The 14,108-nt window shown below is 58.8% G+C and overlaps 2 protein-coding genes across 2 annotated transcripts; one reads left to right on the top strand and one right to left on the bottom strand.

Annotated features, from left to right (window-relative positions):
* Positions 1-922: 922 nt before the first annotated feature.
* PFDN6 (prefoldin subunit 6) lies at positions 923-10,545 on the bottom strand. The gene is made up of 4 exons (XM_068177726.1): positions 10,483-10,545; positions 9,606-9,678; positions 4,082-4,152; positions 923-1,219 (listed from the first exon to the last, which is right to left on the bottom strand). The coding sequence occupies exons 2-4, from the start codon at positions 9,667-9,669 to the stop codon at positions 923-925; spliced, it is 432 nt and encodes a 143-aa protein (XP_068033827.1). The 5' UTR covers positions 9,670-9,678; positions 10,483-10,545.
* A 223-nt stretch (positions 10,546-10,768) lies between these two features.
* LOC137465662 (uncharacterized) lies at positions 10,769-12,566 on the top strand. The gene is given in 2 exon segments (XM_068177727.1): positions 10,769-12,193; positions 12,195-12,566. Coding segments are annotated over 2 exon segments (1,797 nt in total).
* The last annotated feature ends 1,542 nt before the right edge of the window (positions 12,567-14,108 follow it).

Raw genomic sequence — 14,108 nt, 5'->3', positions numbered from 1 at the left:
TTTTGAGGAAAAAAATGGGGATTTTGGGAAGGAAAATTGGAGTTTTGGGGGGAAATGGGGACTTTGGGAGAAAATTGTGATTTTTGGGGGAAAACCAGGGAATTTTGGGGAGGAAAATGGACATTTCCCCCCCATTTTCCCACACTTTTCCCATTTTTTCCCAAATTCCCGCTTTTTTCTCCCCAAACCCACATCTCCCCGCTGATCTACTCCAGCCATTTTTCCCCATTTTTTGTGCATTTCCCCCATTTTTTCCCATTTTCCCCCCGTTTTTTCCCATTTTCCCCCCATTTTTTTCCCATTTCCCCCCATTTTTTCTCCGGTTTTTCTCAATTTTCCCATTTCCCCCGTTTTTTCCAAATTCCCGCTCTTTCTCCCCAAACCCACATCTCCCCGCTGATGTACTCCAGCCGTTCCCCCATTTCCCCCCATTTTTTCCCATTTCCCCCCCGTTTTTATCCCATTTTTCCCCATTTCCCCCCCCCATTTTTTCCCGTTTTTCCCCATTTTTCCCCGCTTTTTCCCAAATTCCCGCTCTTTCTCCCTGAACCCACATCTCCCCGCTGATCTACTCCAGCCGTTCCCCCATTTCCCCCCATTTTCCCCCCATTTTTTTCCCATTTTCCCCCCATTTTTTCCCCATTTTCCCCCCGTTTTTTCCCGTTTTTCCCCATTTCCCCCCATTTTTTCCCAAATTCCCGCTCTTTCTCCCCAAACCCACATCTCCCCGCTGATCTACTCCAGCCGTTCCCCCATTTCCCCCCATTTTTTCCCATTTCCCCCTGTTTTTTTTCCCATTTTCCCCCCATTTTTTCCCCATTTCCCCCCGTTTTTTCTCCATTTTTTCCCATTTTTCCCATTTTTCCCCGTTTTTTTCCCAAATTCCCGCTCTTTCTCCCCAAACCCACATCTCCCCGCTGATCTACTCCAGCCGTTCCCCCATTTTCCCCCATTTTTTCCCATTTCCCCCTGTTTTTTTCCCATTTTCCCCCCATTTTTTCCCCATTTCCCCCCGTTTTTTTCTCCATTTTTTCCCATTTTTCCCATTTTTCCCGTTTTTTTCCCAAATTCCCGCTCTTTCTCCCCGAACCCACATCTCGCCGCTGATGTACTCCAGCCGTTTGCCCACGGTGCCCTTGGCCTCCTCCAGCTCCTGCCGGACCAGCACCGGCCCCAGGAGCTTGAAGACGCCGTTGGTCTCGTCCAGCAGGCTCAGCTCCTGCTCGGGCCACAAATCCCCGCTTTGGTCAAAACCGCCACTTTGGGGAAAAAACGGCGTTTTTTGGGGGGAAAAAATGGAAATTTGGGGGCGAAAATGCGGGAAAATGTGGGGTTTTTTGGGGAGGACAAGGGGATTTTGGTGGGGAGAAGGGGATTGGGGAATGGGGGTTTTGGGAGAAAGGGGATTTTTATTTTTTGGGGAAAAGGGGTTTTGGGGGTAATTTTTGGGGGAAAGGGGATTTTACGGGGGGAAAAAGGATTTGGGGGAAAAGGGATTTGGGGAAAAGGGGATTTGGGGAAAAGGGGATTTGGGGAAAAGGGGATTTGGGGGAAAAAGGGATTTGGGGAAAATGAGGATTTGGGGAAAAAAGGGATTTGGGGAAAAAAGGGATTTGGGGGAAAAAAAGGGATTTGGGGGAAAAAACGGGATTGGGGGAAAAAACGGGATTGGGGGAAAAAACGGGATTGGGGGAAAAAATGGGATTTGGGGGAAAAGGGATTTGGGGAAAAAGGAATTTGGGGAAAAAGGGATTTGGGGAAAAGGGGATTTGGGGAAAAATGGGGATTTGGGGAAAAAAGGGATTTGGGGGAAAGGGATTTGGGGAAAAAAGGGATTTGGGGGAAAATGAGGATTTGGGGAAAACAGGGATTTGGGGAAAAAAGGGATTTGGGGGAAAAGGGATTTGGGAAAAAGGGGATTTGGGGAAAAAGGGATTTGGGGAAATGGGATTTGGGGAAAAAGGGATTTGGGGGAAAAAGGGACTTGGGAAAAATGGGGATTTGGGGAAAAATGGATTTGGGGAAAAAATGGGATTTGGGGAAAAAGGGATTTGGGGAAAAAGGATTTGGGGAAATGGGGATTTGGGGGAAAAGGGATTTGGGGAAAAAGGTAATGGGGGGAAAAAGGGATTTTTTTTGGAAGGGGAAGCGGGGATTTTGGGGGATTTGGGGATTTTTTTTGGGAAAAAAGGGATTTGGGGGGATAATTTGGGGGAAAAGGGGATTTTACGGGGGAAGAAAGGTATTTGGGGAAAAAGGGGATTTGGGGATAAAGGGATTCTTTTTGGTGGGGGGGAAGCTGGGATTTTGGGGGGTTGGGGATTTTTGAAAAAAGGGGATTTGGGCAGTTTTGGGGTATTTTTGGGGGATTTTTGTGGCAGTTTTGGGGTATTTTTGGGGCAGTTTTGGGTTATTTTTGGGGCAGTTTTGGGGTTATTTTTGGGGTATTTTTGGGGCAGTTTTGGGTTATTTTTGGGGCAGTTTTGGGGTTATTTTTGGGGCACTTTCGGGTTATTTTTGGGTCATTTTCGGGGTATTTTTGGAGCAGTTTTTGAGTTACTTTTGGGGCAGTTTGGGGGTTACTTTGGGGCAGTTTTGGGGTTAATTTTGGGTATTTTTGGGGCAGTTTTGGGGTATTTTTGGAGCAATTTTTGGGTTACTTTTGAGACAGTTTGGGGGTTAATTTGGGGGCAGTTTTGGCATTAATTTTGGGTATTTTTAGGGTAATTTTGGGGCAGATTTGGGGGTATTTTTGGGGCAGTTTTGGGTCATTTCTGGCCCATTTCTGGCTCATTTCTGGGGCAGTTTTGGGGTAATTTTGGGGGTATTTTTGGGGCAGTTTTGGTTATTTTTGGGTCATTTCTGGCCCATTTCTGGCTCGTTCCTGGGGTCATTTCCGGGGTATTTTGGGTTATTTTTGGGGTATTTTTGGGTCATTTCTGGCCCATTTCTGGCTCATTCCTGGGGTCATTTTCGGGGTATTTTGGGTTATTTTTGGGGGTATTTTTGGGGCAGTTTGGGTCATTTCTGGCTCATTTCTGTGGTCATTTTTGGGGCAGTTTTGGGTTATTTTTGGGTCATTTCTGGCCCATTTCTGGCTCATTTCTGGGGTCATTTTCAGGGTATTTTGGATAATTTTTGTGGTTATTTTTGGGGCAGTTTTCGGTCATTTCTGGCTCGTTTTCTGGCTCATTTCTGGGGCAGTTTTGGGTTATTTTGGGTCATTTCTGGCTCATTTCTGGGGTCATTTTTGGGTCATTTCTGGCCCATTTCTGGCCCATTCCTGGGCTCATTTTCGGGGTATTTTGGGTTATTTTTGGGGGTATTTTTGGGTCATTTCTGGCCCATTTCTGGCTCATTCCTGGGGTCATTTTCGGGGTATTTTGGGTTATTTTTGGGGGTATTTTTGGGGCAGTTTTGGGTCATTTCTGGCTCATTTCTGGGGCAGTTTTGGGTCATTTCTTACCCATTTCTGGCTCATTTCTGGGGCAATTTTGGGTTATTTTTGGGGCAGTTTTGGGTCATTTCTGGCCATTTCTGGGGTCATTTTCGGGGTATTTTGGGGTATTTTTGGGGGTATTTTTGGGTCATTTCTGGCCCATTTCTGGCTCATTTCTGGGGTCATTTTCGGGGTATTTTGGATTATTTTTGGGGTTATTTTTGGGGCAGTTTTGGGTCATTTCTGGCCCATTTCTGGCTCATTTCTGGGGTCATTTTCGGGGTATTTTGGGTTATTTTTGGGGGTATTTTTGGGGCAGTTTTGGGTTATTTTTGGGTCATTTCTGGCCCATTTCTGGCCCATTCCTGGGGTCATTTCCGGGGTATTTTGGGTTATTTTTGGGGGTATTTTTGGGTCATTTCTGGCCCATTTCTGGCTCATTCCTGGGGTCATTTTCAGGGTATTTTGGGTTATTTTTGGGGCAGTTTTGGTTATTTTTGGGTCATTTCTGGCCCATTTCTGGCCCATTCCTGGGTCATTTCCGGGTATTTTGGGTTATTTTTGGGGGTATTTTTGGGTCATTCCTGGCCCATTCCTGGGGTCATTTTCGGGGCGCTTTGGGCCAGTTTTGGGGGTTCCCACCTCCTGCACGATGTTGTTCTCCGTCAGCTGCGTCTCCAGTTTCTGCCTCGCCGCCACCGCCCGGCCCAGCTCTGGGGGGGGGAACCCCAAAACCGGGGCTCAGGGGGGACCCAAAACCGGGGCGCAGCCCAGGGACCCCCCCCCAGAAAACGGGGAACGCGGACGGGTTTGGGGGGTCCTGGGAGGATTTGGGGGGGCTGGAGGGCCTGGAGGGGACGGGGCTGGGGTCCCTGGGGGTCTTGGGGGGTCCTGAGGGGATTCTGGGGGGGCTGGAGGATTTTTGGGGGGTCCCAGGTGGTTTTTGGGGAGATTTTGGGGGATCTGAAGGATTTTTTGGGGGTCCCAGGTGGTTTTTGGGGAGGTTTTGGGGGGATCTGATTGATTTTTGGAGGTCCAGGAGGTTTTTGGGGAGGTTCTGGGGGGGCTTTGGGGGATTTTGGGGGATCTGAATGATTTTTGGGGGTCCCAGGAGATTTTTGGGGAGGTTCTGGGGCGTCTGAAGGATTTTTGGGGGGTCCCAGGAGATTTTTGGGGAGGTTCTGGGGGGGTCTGAAGGATTTTTTGGGGTCCCAATTAGTTTTTGGGGAGGTTTTGGGGGGATTTTGGGGATCTGAAGGATTTTTGGGGGTCCCAGGAGATTTTTGGGAGGTTCTAGGGGGTCTGAAGGATTTTTTGGGGGTCCCAGTTGGTTTTTGGGGAGTTCTGGGGGGGCTTTGGGGGGATTTTGGGGATCTGAAGGATTTTTGGGGGTCCCAGGAGATTTTTGGGGAGGTTCTGGGGGGGCTTTGGGGAGATTTTGGGGGATCTGAAGGATTTTTTTGGGGGTCCCAGTTGGTTTTTGGAGAGGTTCTGGGGGTATCTGATTGATTTTTGGGGGTCCCAGAGATTTTTGGGGAGGTTCTGGGGGGGGCTTTGGGGGATTTTGGGGGATCTGAAGGATTTTTGGGGGTCCCAGTTGGTTTTTGGGGAGGATTTGGGGGGATCTGATTGATTTTTGGGAGGTTCCCAGTTGGTTTTTGGGGAGGTTCTGGGGGGGGCTTTGGGGGATTTTGGGGGATCTGAATGATTTTTGGGGGTCCCAGGAGATTTTTGGGGAGGTTCTGGGGGGGCTTTGGGGGATTTTGGGGGTTCTGAAGGATTTTTGGGGGTCCCAGTTGGTTTTTGGAGAGGTTCTGGGGTATCTGATTGATTTTTGGGGGTCCCAGGACATTTTTGGGGAGGTTCTGGGGGGCTTTGGGGGGATTTTGGGGGGTCTGAAGGATTTTTGGGGGTCCCGGTTGGTTTTTGGGGAGATTTTGGGGGGATCTGATTGATTTTTGGGGGTCCCAGGAGATTTTTGGGGAGGTTTTGGGGGGATTTTTGGGGATCTGAAGGATTTTTGGGGGTCCCAGGTGGTTTTTGGGGAGGTTTTGGGGAGGCTTTGGGGGATTTTGGGGGGTCTGAAGGATTTTTTGGGGGGTACCAAGAGGTTTTTGGGGAGGTTTTGGGAGGTCTGATTGATTTTTGGGGGTCCCAGGAGATTTTTGGGGAGATTTTGGGGGATCTGAAGGATTTTTTGGGGGTCCCAGTTGGTTTTTGGGGAGGTATTTGGGAAGGTTTTGGGGGGATCCGATTAATTTTTGGGGGTGCCAGTTGGTTTTTGGGGAGGTTCTGGGGGGGCTTTGGGGGGATTTTGGGGGATCTGAAGGATTTTTGGGGGTCCCAGGAGATTTTTGGGGAGGTTTTGGGGGGTCTGAAGGATTTTTTGGGGGTCCCATTTGGTTTTTGGGGAGCGTTTGGGGGGGTTTAGGGAATTTTGGGAGGTTCTGAAGGATTTTGGGGTTCCCAGAAGGGTTTTTGGGGTTCCCTGGGGGGATTTTGGGGGTTCCCAGGGGGGATTTTGGGGGGTTGCCAGGGGGGATTTTGGGGGGTTGCCAGGGGGATTTTGGGGGGTCCCATGGGGATTTTGGGGTTCCCTGGGGGGTTTTTGGGGTTCCCAGGGGGGATTTTGGGGTTCCCCAGGGGGGATTTTGGGGTTTCCAGAGAAGATTTTGGAGGTCCAAGGGGGGATTTTGGGGGTTCCATGGGGATTTTGGGGGTTCCCAGGGCGGATTTTGGTGGTTCCCCAGGGGGGATTTTGGGGGTTCCCAGGGGGGATTTTGGGGGGTCCAGGGGGGATTTTGGGGGGGTCCCAGGAGAGATTTTGGGGGGTTCCCAGGGGGGATTTTGGGGGTTCCCAGGGGGGATTTTGGGGGGTTCACAGGAGGGATTTTGGGGGGGGTTCTCTGGGGGGATTTTGGGGGTTCCCAGGGGGGATTTTGGGGTGTTCCCAGGGGAATTTTGAAGTTCCCAGGGGGGATTTTGGGGGGTTCCATGGGGATTTTGGGGGTTCCCTGGGGGGATTTTAAGGGTTCCCACAGGGATTTTGTGGGGTCCCAGGGGGATTTTGGGGTGGCCCAGGGGTGATTTTGGGTTCCCAGGGGTGATTTTGGGGTTCCCTGGGGGGATTTTGGGGTGGCCCAGGGGTGATTTTGGGGTTCCCAGGGGTGATTTTGGGGTTCCCTGGGGGGTTTTGGGGGGTTCCATGGGGATTTTCGGGTTCCCAGGGGGGATTTTTGGGGGTCCCAGGGGGATTTTGGGGGTTCCCAAGGGGAATTTTGGGGGATCCCAGGGGGATTTTGGGGGGTTCCCTGGGGGGATTTTGGGGGGTTGCCAGGGGGATTTCGGGGGGGGTCCCATGGGGATTTTGGGTTCCCTGGGGGGATTTTGGCGTTTCCAGAGGAAATTTTGGGGGTCCAAGGAGGGATTTTGGGGGGTTGCCTGGGGGATTTTGGGGGGTCCCAGGGGGATTTTGGGGGTTCCCAGGAGGGATTTTTGGGGGTTCCCAGGGGGATTTTGGGGTTCCCAGGGGGGATTTTGGGGGTCCAAGGGGGGATTTTGGGGGTTCCATGGGGATTTTGGGGGTTCCCAGGGCGGATTTAGGGGGTTCCCAAGGGGATTTTTGGGGGGTTCCTTGGGGGGATTTTGGGGAGATTTTGGGAGATTTTGGGGGGTCTCCAGGGGGGATTTTGGGGGTTCCCAGGAGGATTTTGGGGGTTCCCAGGGGAGATTTTGGGGGGTCCCAGGGGGATTTTTGGGGGTTCCCAGGGGATTTTGGGGAGCCCAGGGGAGATTTTGGGGGGTCCCAGGAGGGATTTTGGGGGGTTCCCAGGGGGGATTTTGGGGGTTCCCTGGGGGATTTTGGGGGTTCTCTGGGGGGATTTTGGGGGTTGCCAGGGGGATTTTGGGGGGGTCCCATGGGGATTTTGGGGTTCCCTGGGGGGTTTTTGGGGGTTCCCAGGGGGCATTTTGGGGGGCTTCCCAGGGGGGATTTTTGGGGGGGTTCCCTAGGGGATTATGGGGGGATCCCAGGGGGGATTTGGGGGGGGGGGGGGGTCCCAGAGGGGATTTTGGGGGGGTCCCAGGGGAGATTTTGGGGGGTTCACAGGAGGGATTTTGGGGGTCCCAGGGGGGATTTTGGGGGTTCCCAGGGGGGATTTTGGGTGAGGTCCCAGGAGGATTTTGGGGGGTTCCCAGGGGAGATTTTGGGGGTCCCAGGGGGGTTTTTGGGGGGGTCCCAGGGGGGATTTTGGGGGTTCCCAGGGCGGATTTTGAGGGGTCCCAGGGGGGGGTTTTTGGGGGGTTCCCAGGGGGGATTTTGGGGGGTTGCCAGGAGGGATTTTGGGGGTTCCCAGGGGGGATTTTGGGGGGTTCCCAGGGGTGATTTTGGGGTTCCCCAGGGGGGATTTTGGGGTTTCCAGAGGAGATTTTGGGGGTCCAAGGAGGGATTTTGGGGGTTCCCAGGGCGGATTTTGAGGGGTCCCAGGGGGGGTTTTTGGGGGTTCCCAGGGGGGATTTTGGGTTCCCTGGGGGGATTTTGGGGGGTCCCAGGGGATTTTGGGGGATCCCAGGGGGTCTTTTGGGGGGTTCAAAGGAGGGATTCTGGGGAGATTTTGGGGGGTCCTCCAGGGGGGTTTTTGGGGCGTTCCAAGGGGGATTTTGGGGGGTCCCATGGGGGATTTTTGGGGGGTTCCCAGGGGGATTTTTGAGGGGTCCTGGGGGAATTTTGGGGGGTCCCAGGAGGGTTTTTGGGGGGGGTTCTCTGGGGGGATTTAGGGGGTTCCCAGGGGGGATTTTGGGGGGTTCCCAGGAGGGATTTTGGGGGTTCCCAGGGGGATTTTGGGGGAGCCCAGCAGGGTTTTTGAGGGGGCTCCCTGGAGGAACTTTGGGGGGTCCCAGGGGGGATTTTGGGGGGCTTCCCAGGGGAGATTTTGGGGGGTTCCCACGAGGGATTTTGGGGGGTTCACAGAAGGATTTTGGGGAGATTTTGGGGGTCCCAGGGGGGATTTTGGGGGGTCCCAGGGGGATTTTGGGGGAGCCCAGCAGGGTTTTTGAGGGGGCTCCCTGGAGGAACTTTGGGGGGGTCCCAGGGGGGATTTTGGGGGGGCTTCCCAGGGGAGATTTTGGGGGGTTCCCACGAGGGATTTTGGGGGTTCACAGGAAGGATTTTGGGGAGATTTTGGGGGGTCCCAGGGGGGATTTTGGGGGTCCCAGGAGGGATTTTGGGGCATTCCCAGCGGGGATTTTGGGGGGGTTTCCAGGAGGGTTTTTGGGGGGGCTCCCTGGGGGGATTTTGGGGTTCCCAGGAGGGATTTTGGGGGGTTGCCAGGAGGGATTTTGGGGGATCCCAGGGGAGATTTTGGGGGCGTTCCCAGGGGGGATTTTGGGGGGTTCACAGGAAGGATTTTGGGAAGATTTTGGGGGATTTCCAGGGGGGATTTTTGGGGGGGTTCCCAGGGGAGATTTTTGGGGTATCCCAGAGGGGATTTTGGGGGTCCCCCAGGGGGGAATTTGGGGGGGTCCCAGGGGGGATTTTGGGGGGTTTCAGGGGATTTTGGGGGGTGCCAGGGGAGATTTTTGGGGGTTCCCAGGGGGGATTTTGGAGGGGTTCCCAGGGGGGATTTTGGGGGTTCCCAGGGGGAATTATGGGGTTCCCAGGGGAGATTTTGGGGGGTTCCCACGAGGATTTTGGGGGTTCACAGGTAGGATTTTGGGGAGATTTTGGGGGGTCCCAGGGGGGATTTTGGGGGTTCACAGGAGGGATTTTGGGGGTCCCAGGGGGGATTTTGGGGGTTCCCAGGACGGATTTTGGGGGGTCCCAGGGGGATTTTGGGGGCGTTCCCAGGAGGGATTTTGGGGTTCCCAGGGGGGATTTGGGGAGATTTTGGAAGCTTTCCAGGGGGGTTTTTGGGGGTTCCCAGGGGAGATTTTGGGGGCTCCCACTGGGATTTTGTGGGGTCCCAGGGGGGATTTTTGGGGGGGATCCCAGGGGGGATTTTGGGGGGTTCCCATGTGTGATTTTGGGGGATTTTTGGGGGATTTTTGGGGGGATTTTGGGGGATTTTTGGGGGAGTCCCAGGGGGTTTTCAGGAGGTTCCAGGGGGGATTTTGGGGGATTCCCAGGAGGGATTTTGGGGGATTTTTGGGTTTTTTGGGGGGGTCTCACCTTTCTGTAACTGCTGATATTTCTCCAGCTCCCCCTGGAGCTTCTTCTGCAGCGGCTCCGCCATGGGGGGGGGCTTTTTTTGGGGGGGGGGGGGGGGGAGGAGAGGGAGAGGATTTTTGGGGTCACCCCAGCACCCCCAAAACCCCTTTGCTCCATCAGAGACCCCCACCCCAAAAAAAACCCAGGAGCCCCCAAAAATCTTACCCGCAAAAATCCAACCCACGTCCTTCCACACCCCCCCAAAATCCACTAGGGACCCCCAAAATTCCCTCGGGACCCCCAAAATCCCCTCGGGACCCCCAAAACCCCCTCCAAACCCCCCAAATTCCCCTTGGGACCCCCAAAATCCCCTCTAAAACCCCCCCAAATTCCCTTCGGGACCCCCAAAACCCCCTCGGAACCCCCAAAACCCCCTCGGAACCCCCAAAATCCCCTCCAAATCCCCCCCAAATTCCCCTTGGGACCCCCAAAATCCCCTCGAGACCCCCAAAACCCCCTCGAGACCCCCAAAACCCACTCGGGACCCCCAAATTCCCCTTGGGACCCCCAAAACCCCCTCGAGACCCCCCAAAACCCCCTCGGGACCCCCAAAAACCCCTCGGGACCCCCAAAACCCTCTCGAGACACCCCAAAACCGCCTCGAGACGCCCAAATTCTCCTCGGGACCCCCCAAAATCCCCTCGGGACCCCCAAATTCCCCTCGGGACCCCCCCAGTCTCCTCCTGCCTCCCACAAAACCCCCCAAGACCCCTCCAGGCTCCCCCCAGATTCCCTGGCGGACCCCAAACCCCCCCCCGGACCCCAAATCTCCCCCAAATCCCCCCCAAATCCCCCCAAATCTCCCCAAATTTCCCCTCCTCCCCCCCGCGTTCTTCACCCTCCGCTGCGCGCGCGGCCCCAACGCTCCCGGGCCACGCCCACTCCGCTCCGCGCATGCCCAAACCACGCCCACCCCGCCCAAAACCCCGCCCACTCATACCCATATATGGAGATCACCCGTCGGGCCTGGCCACGCCCCCGCCCAGCGCGCCGGACGCGGCCCGAGCGCCCCCCCCCCCCTCCCTCCCCCGGGGGGGATTTTGGGGGGAATTTTGGGGTTTTTGGGGCCCCTGGAGGTGAGAGAAGGGCGAGGAGGGCTCCGGGATGGGCCCGAGGCGGCGGAAATGGCGGCGGAGGGCGGCGAAGGCGGCGCTGGCGGCGCTGGGGCTGGCGGTGCTGGTGCTGCTGGGCAGCGGGGCGGGGGCGAGGAGCTGCTGGCGGCGGCCCTGGCGGCCTGGGGGGAGGGGCGGGGGGCGTGGGGGGGACGGGGGGGGACGGGGGGGGAGTGGGGGATGGGCGCGGGGGGCGCGGGGGATGGGAGTTGGGGGGGCGGATTTGTGAATGGGGAGCGTGGGAACGGGGCGGGGCTCGTGGGTGGGGGGCGTGGGAAGGGGGCGGGGCTCGTGAATGGGGGCGCGGGGTTTGTGAATGGAGAGGGCGCGGGGGTCCCGAGTGAGGGGGGCGGCGCTGGGAACTGGGGGTCGGGGGTCCTGAACGGGAGCTCGAGGGTCACGAGCGGGGCGCCCTGGGCTGGAATTGGGGGTCCCTGGGCTGGAACCGGGGGTCCCGGGGCTGGAATTGGGGGTCCCTGGGCTGGAACCGGGGGTCCCGGAGCTGGAATTGGGAATCCCGGGGGTGTCATTGGGGGTCCCGGGGGTGTCATTGGGGGTCCCGGGGCTGGAATTGGGGGTCCCGGGGGTGTCATTGGGGGTCCCGGGGCTGTCATTGGGGGTCCCGGGGGTGTCATTGGGGGTCCCGGGGCTGGAATTGGGGGTCCCGGGGTTGGAATTGGGGGTCCCGGGGGTGTCATTGGGGGTCCCGGAGCTGGAATTGGGCGTCCCGGGGGTGTCATTGGGGGTCCCGGGGGTGTCATTGGGGGTCCCGGGGTTGGAATTGGGGGTCCCGGGGCTGGAATTGGGGGTCCCGGGGTTGGAACCGGGGGCCCCCAAGCCCCCCCCGGCTGTCTCGGGCTCCTCTCGGGGGGCTCCGGCGAGCTCCCCGCGGCTCCCTGGGGGTCCCCCCGCACCCCCAAAGTGCTGCTGGCGCCGCCGCCCTGCTCGCCCCCCGCCCCGTTCCTGCTGATCCTCGTGCCCAGCGCCCCCCAGCACCTGCAGCGCCGCCTCGCCGTGCGCGACACCTGGGGCGGACCCTGGGGGCACTCCCGGGGGGGCTCGGGGGCTCCGCCGGCCCGCACCGTGTTCGTGCTGGGCACCGCCCCGGAGCCCGGGGCCCAGCGGGAGCTGCTGGCCGAGTGGCGGCGGCACGGCGACATCCTGCAGGGCGACTTCGGCGACACCTACGGCAACCTGACGCGCAAGACGCTGCTGCTGCTGCGCTGGGCCCGCGCCTGCTGCGCCGCCGCCCCGTTCCTGCTCAAGGCCGACGACGACGTGTTCGTCAACGTGCCGGCCGTCGCGACATACCTGGCGGCGTGGCCGCCGGCGCCGCCGCCCCTGCTGTACGTGGGCCGGGTGCACTGGCGGGTGGCGCCGAACCGCGACCCCCGCAGCCGCCACCACGTCCCGGCGGGGCTGTACCCCGCGGCCGCGCTTCCCGCCCTACTGCAGCGGCACGGCGTACGCGCTGTCGCGCCGGGCGGCGGCGGCGCTGCTGGCGGCGGGCCGGGCGGTGCCGCTGGCGCTGCCCGAGGACGTGTGGGTCGGGGTGGCGGCGGAGCGGGCCGGGGTGGCGGCGCGGCACTCGGCGCGCTTCGGGGGCGCGGCGCGGGTGCCGCCCGAGCGCTGCTGCGCGGGCCGGGCGCTGTTCAGCGCGCACCGGCTGCGGCCCGCCGAGCTGCGGCGGGTGTGGGCCGCGCTGGCCGCGGGGCCCGGGGGCTGCGCGGGGCTCGGCGGGGCGCTGGGGCTGCTGCGGTGCCGGCTGCTGGCGCTGCGCGAGTGGCTCTGGGGAACGGCGGGGGAGTGACGGCACGGCCGTGACGTCACGACGGGGTGGGTGTGGTGGGTGACGTCAGCGGGGTGGGATGTGGTGGGTGTGACGTCACGAGGGGGGAATGCCCTTCGGACACACCCGCCCGGCACGCGCTGGTGGGGATGGGGCGCTTCCCCCCCCTCCCCCACGGACACAGTGGTGGGGGTGACGTCATGGGAGAGTGACGTCACGAGCAGGGAAAACCTCCCCGTGGGGACACAGTAGGGATGACGTCATGGGAGAGTGACGTCACGAGCGGGGGAAACCTCCCCGTGGGGACACAGTAGGGATGACGTCACGGGAGAGTGACGTCACGAGTGGGGAAAAACCTCCCCGTGGGGGACACAGGGATGACGTCATGGTAGAGTGACGTCAGGAGCGGGGAAAACCTCCCCGTGGGGACACAGTGGTTGGGGGTGACGTCACGGGAGAGTGACGTCATGGGGTGTGACGTCGTGTGGATGAGGAGGGGGGAACGCCCGCCTATGCCCCCCCCCCACCGTGGGCACGGGGGTGACGTCATGGGGTGATGACGTCACAAGCGGGGGATACCCCCCCCCCCAGAACGGGTCAAGGACCCGCCTACCATGGGGGCAGTGTTCGGGGGTGACGTCATGGGAGTGACGTCATGGACGAGGATAGTGACGTCACAGGGCAGTGACATCACAGGACCCCTCCCCCCAAAATGGGGACAAGGGACTCCGGTGGCGCCGGGGGAGGGGGGGGACACGGGGGGGACACGGGGACACGGAGCTGGCTCGGGGACACGGCTGTCACCGGGTGGGACACGGGTGGGACACGGGTGTGACACGGAGCCAGCTCGGTGACACGGCTGTCACCGGGTGGGACACGGGTGGGACACGGAGCTGGCTCGGTGACACCGGTGTCACATGGACAGTGGCACAGATGTGACACAGGGACACGGAGCTGGCTCGGGGACACGGCTGTCACCTGGATGTCACACGGCTGTCAGCTGGATGTCACCCGGATGTCACACGGAGCCGGCTCGGTGACACCGGTGTCACATGGACAGTGGCACAGATGTGACACATGGACACGGCGCCGGCTCGGGGACACGGCTGTCACCGGGTGTGACACAGGTGTGACACCGGTGTCACCTGTGTGTCACCTGGATGTCACCTGGGTGTGACACAAGGACACGGAGCTGGCTCGGGGACACGGCTGTCACCTGGATGTCACCCGGATCTGGCACGGTGACACAGATGTGACACAGAGCTGGCATGGTGACAGGTGACACAAGGACATGGACCCTGTGTGGTGACACGGATGTGACACAGGTGTCACCTGCACCTGGCACGGTGACACGGCTGTCACCTGGATGTCACCTGGATGTCACCTGCACCTGGCATGGTGACACAGATGTCACCTGGACCTGGCACGGTGACACAGATGTCACCTGGATGTCACCTGGCTGTCACCTGGCTGTCACCTGGATGTCACCCGGCTGTCACCTGGCTGTCACCTGGATGTCACCCGGCTGTCACCCGGCTGTCACCTGGCTGTCACCCGGCTGTC

Source organism: Anomalospiza imberbis, unplaced genomic scaffold (genome assembly GCF_031753505.1).
Source record: "Anomalospiza imberbis isolate Cuckoo-Finch-1a 21T00152 unplaced genomic scaffold, ASM3175350v1 scaffold_1001, whole genome shotgun sequence".
Taxonomy (NCBI): Eukaryota; Metazoa; Chordata; class Aves; order Passeriformes; family Viduidae; genus Anomalospiza; species Anomalospiza imberbis.
This window is presented reverse-complemented; position numbering and strand designations above follow the sequence as displayed.

What these genes read in the sequence shown, in the direction of transcription:
- PFDN6 (XM_068177726.1), bottom strand. Translation starts at nt 9,669, where the DNA reads ATGGCGGAGCCGCTGCAGAAGAAGCTCCAGGGGGAGCTGGAGAAATAT. An exon ending in ATATCAGCAGTTACAGAAAG is followed by an intron (nt 4,153 to 9,605) that starts GTGAGACCCCCC and finishes TCCCCCCCCCAG; the next exon opens with AGCTGGGCCGGGCGGTGGCG. An exon ending in AGAACAACATCGTGCAGGAG is followed by an intron (nt 1,220 to 4,081) that starts GTGGGAACCCCC and finishes TGGCCCGAGCAG; the next exon opens with GAGCTGAGCCTGCTGGACGA.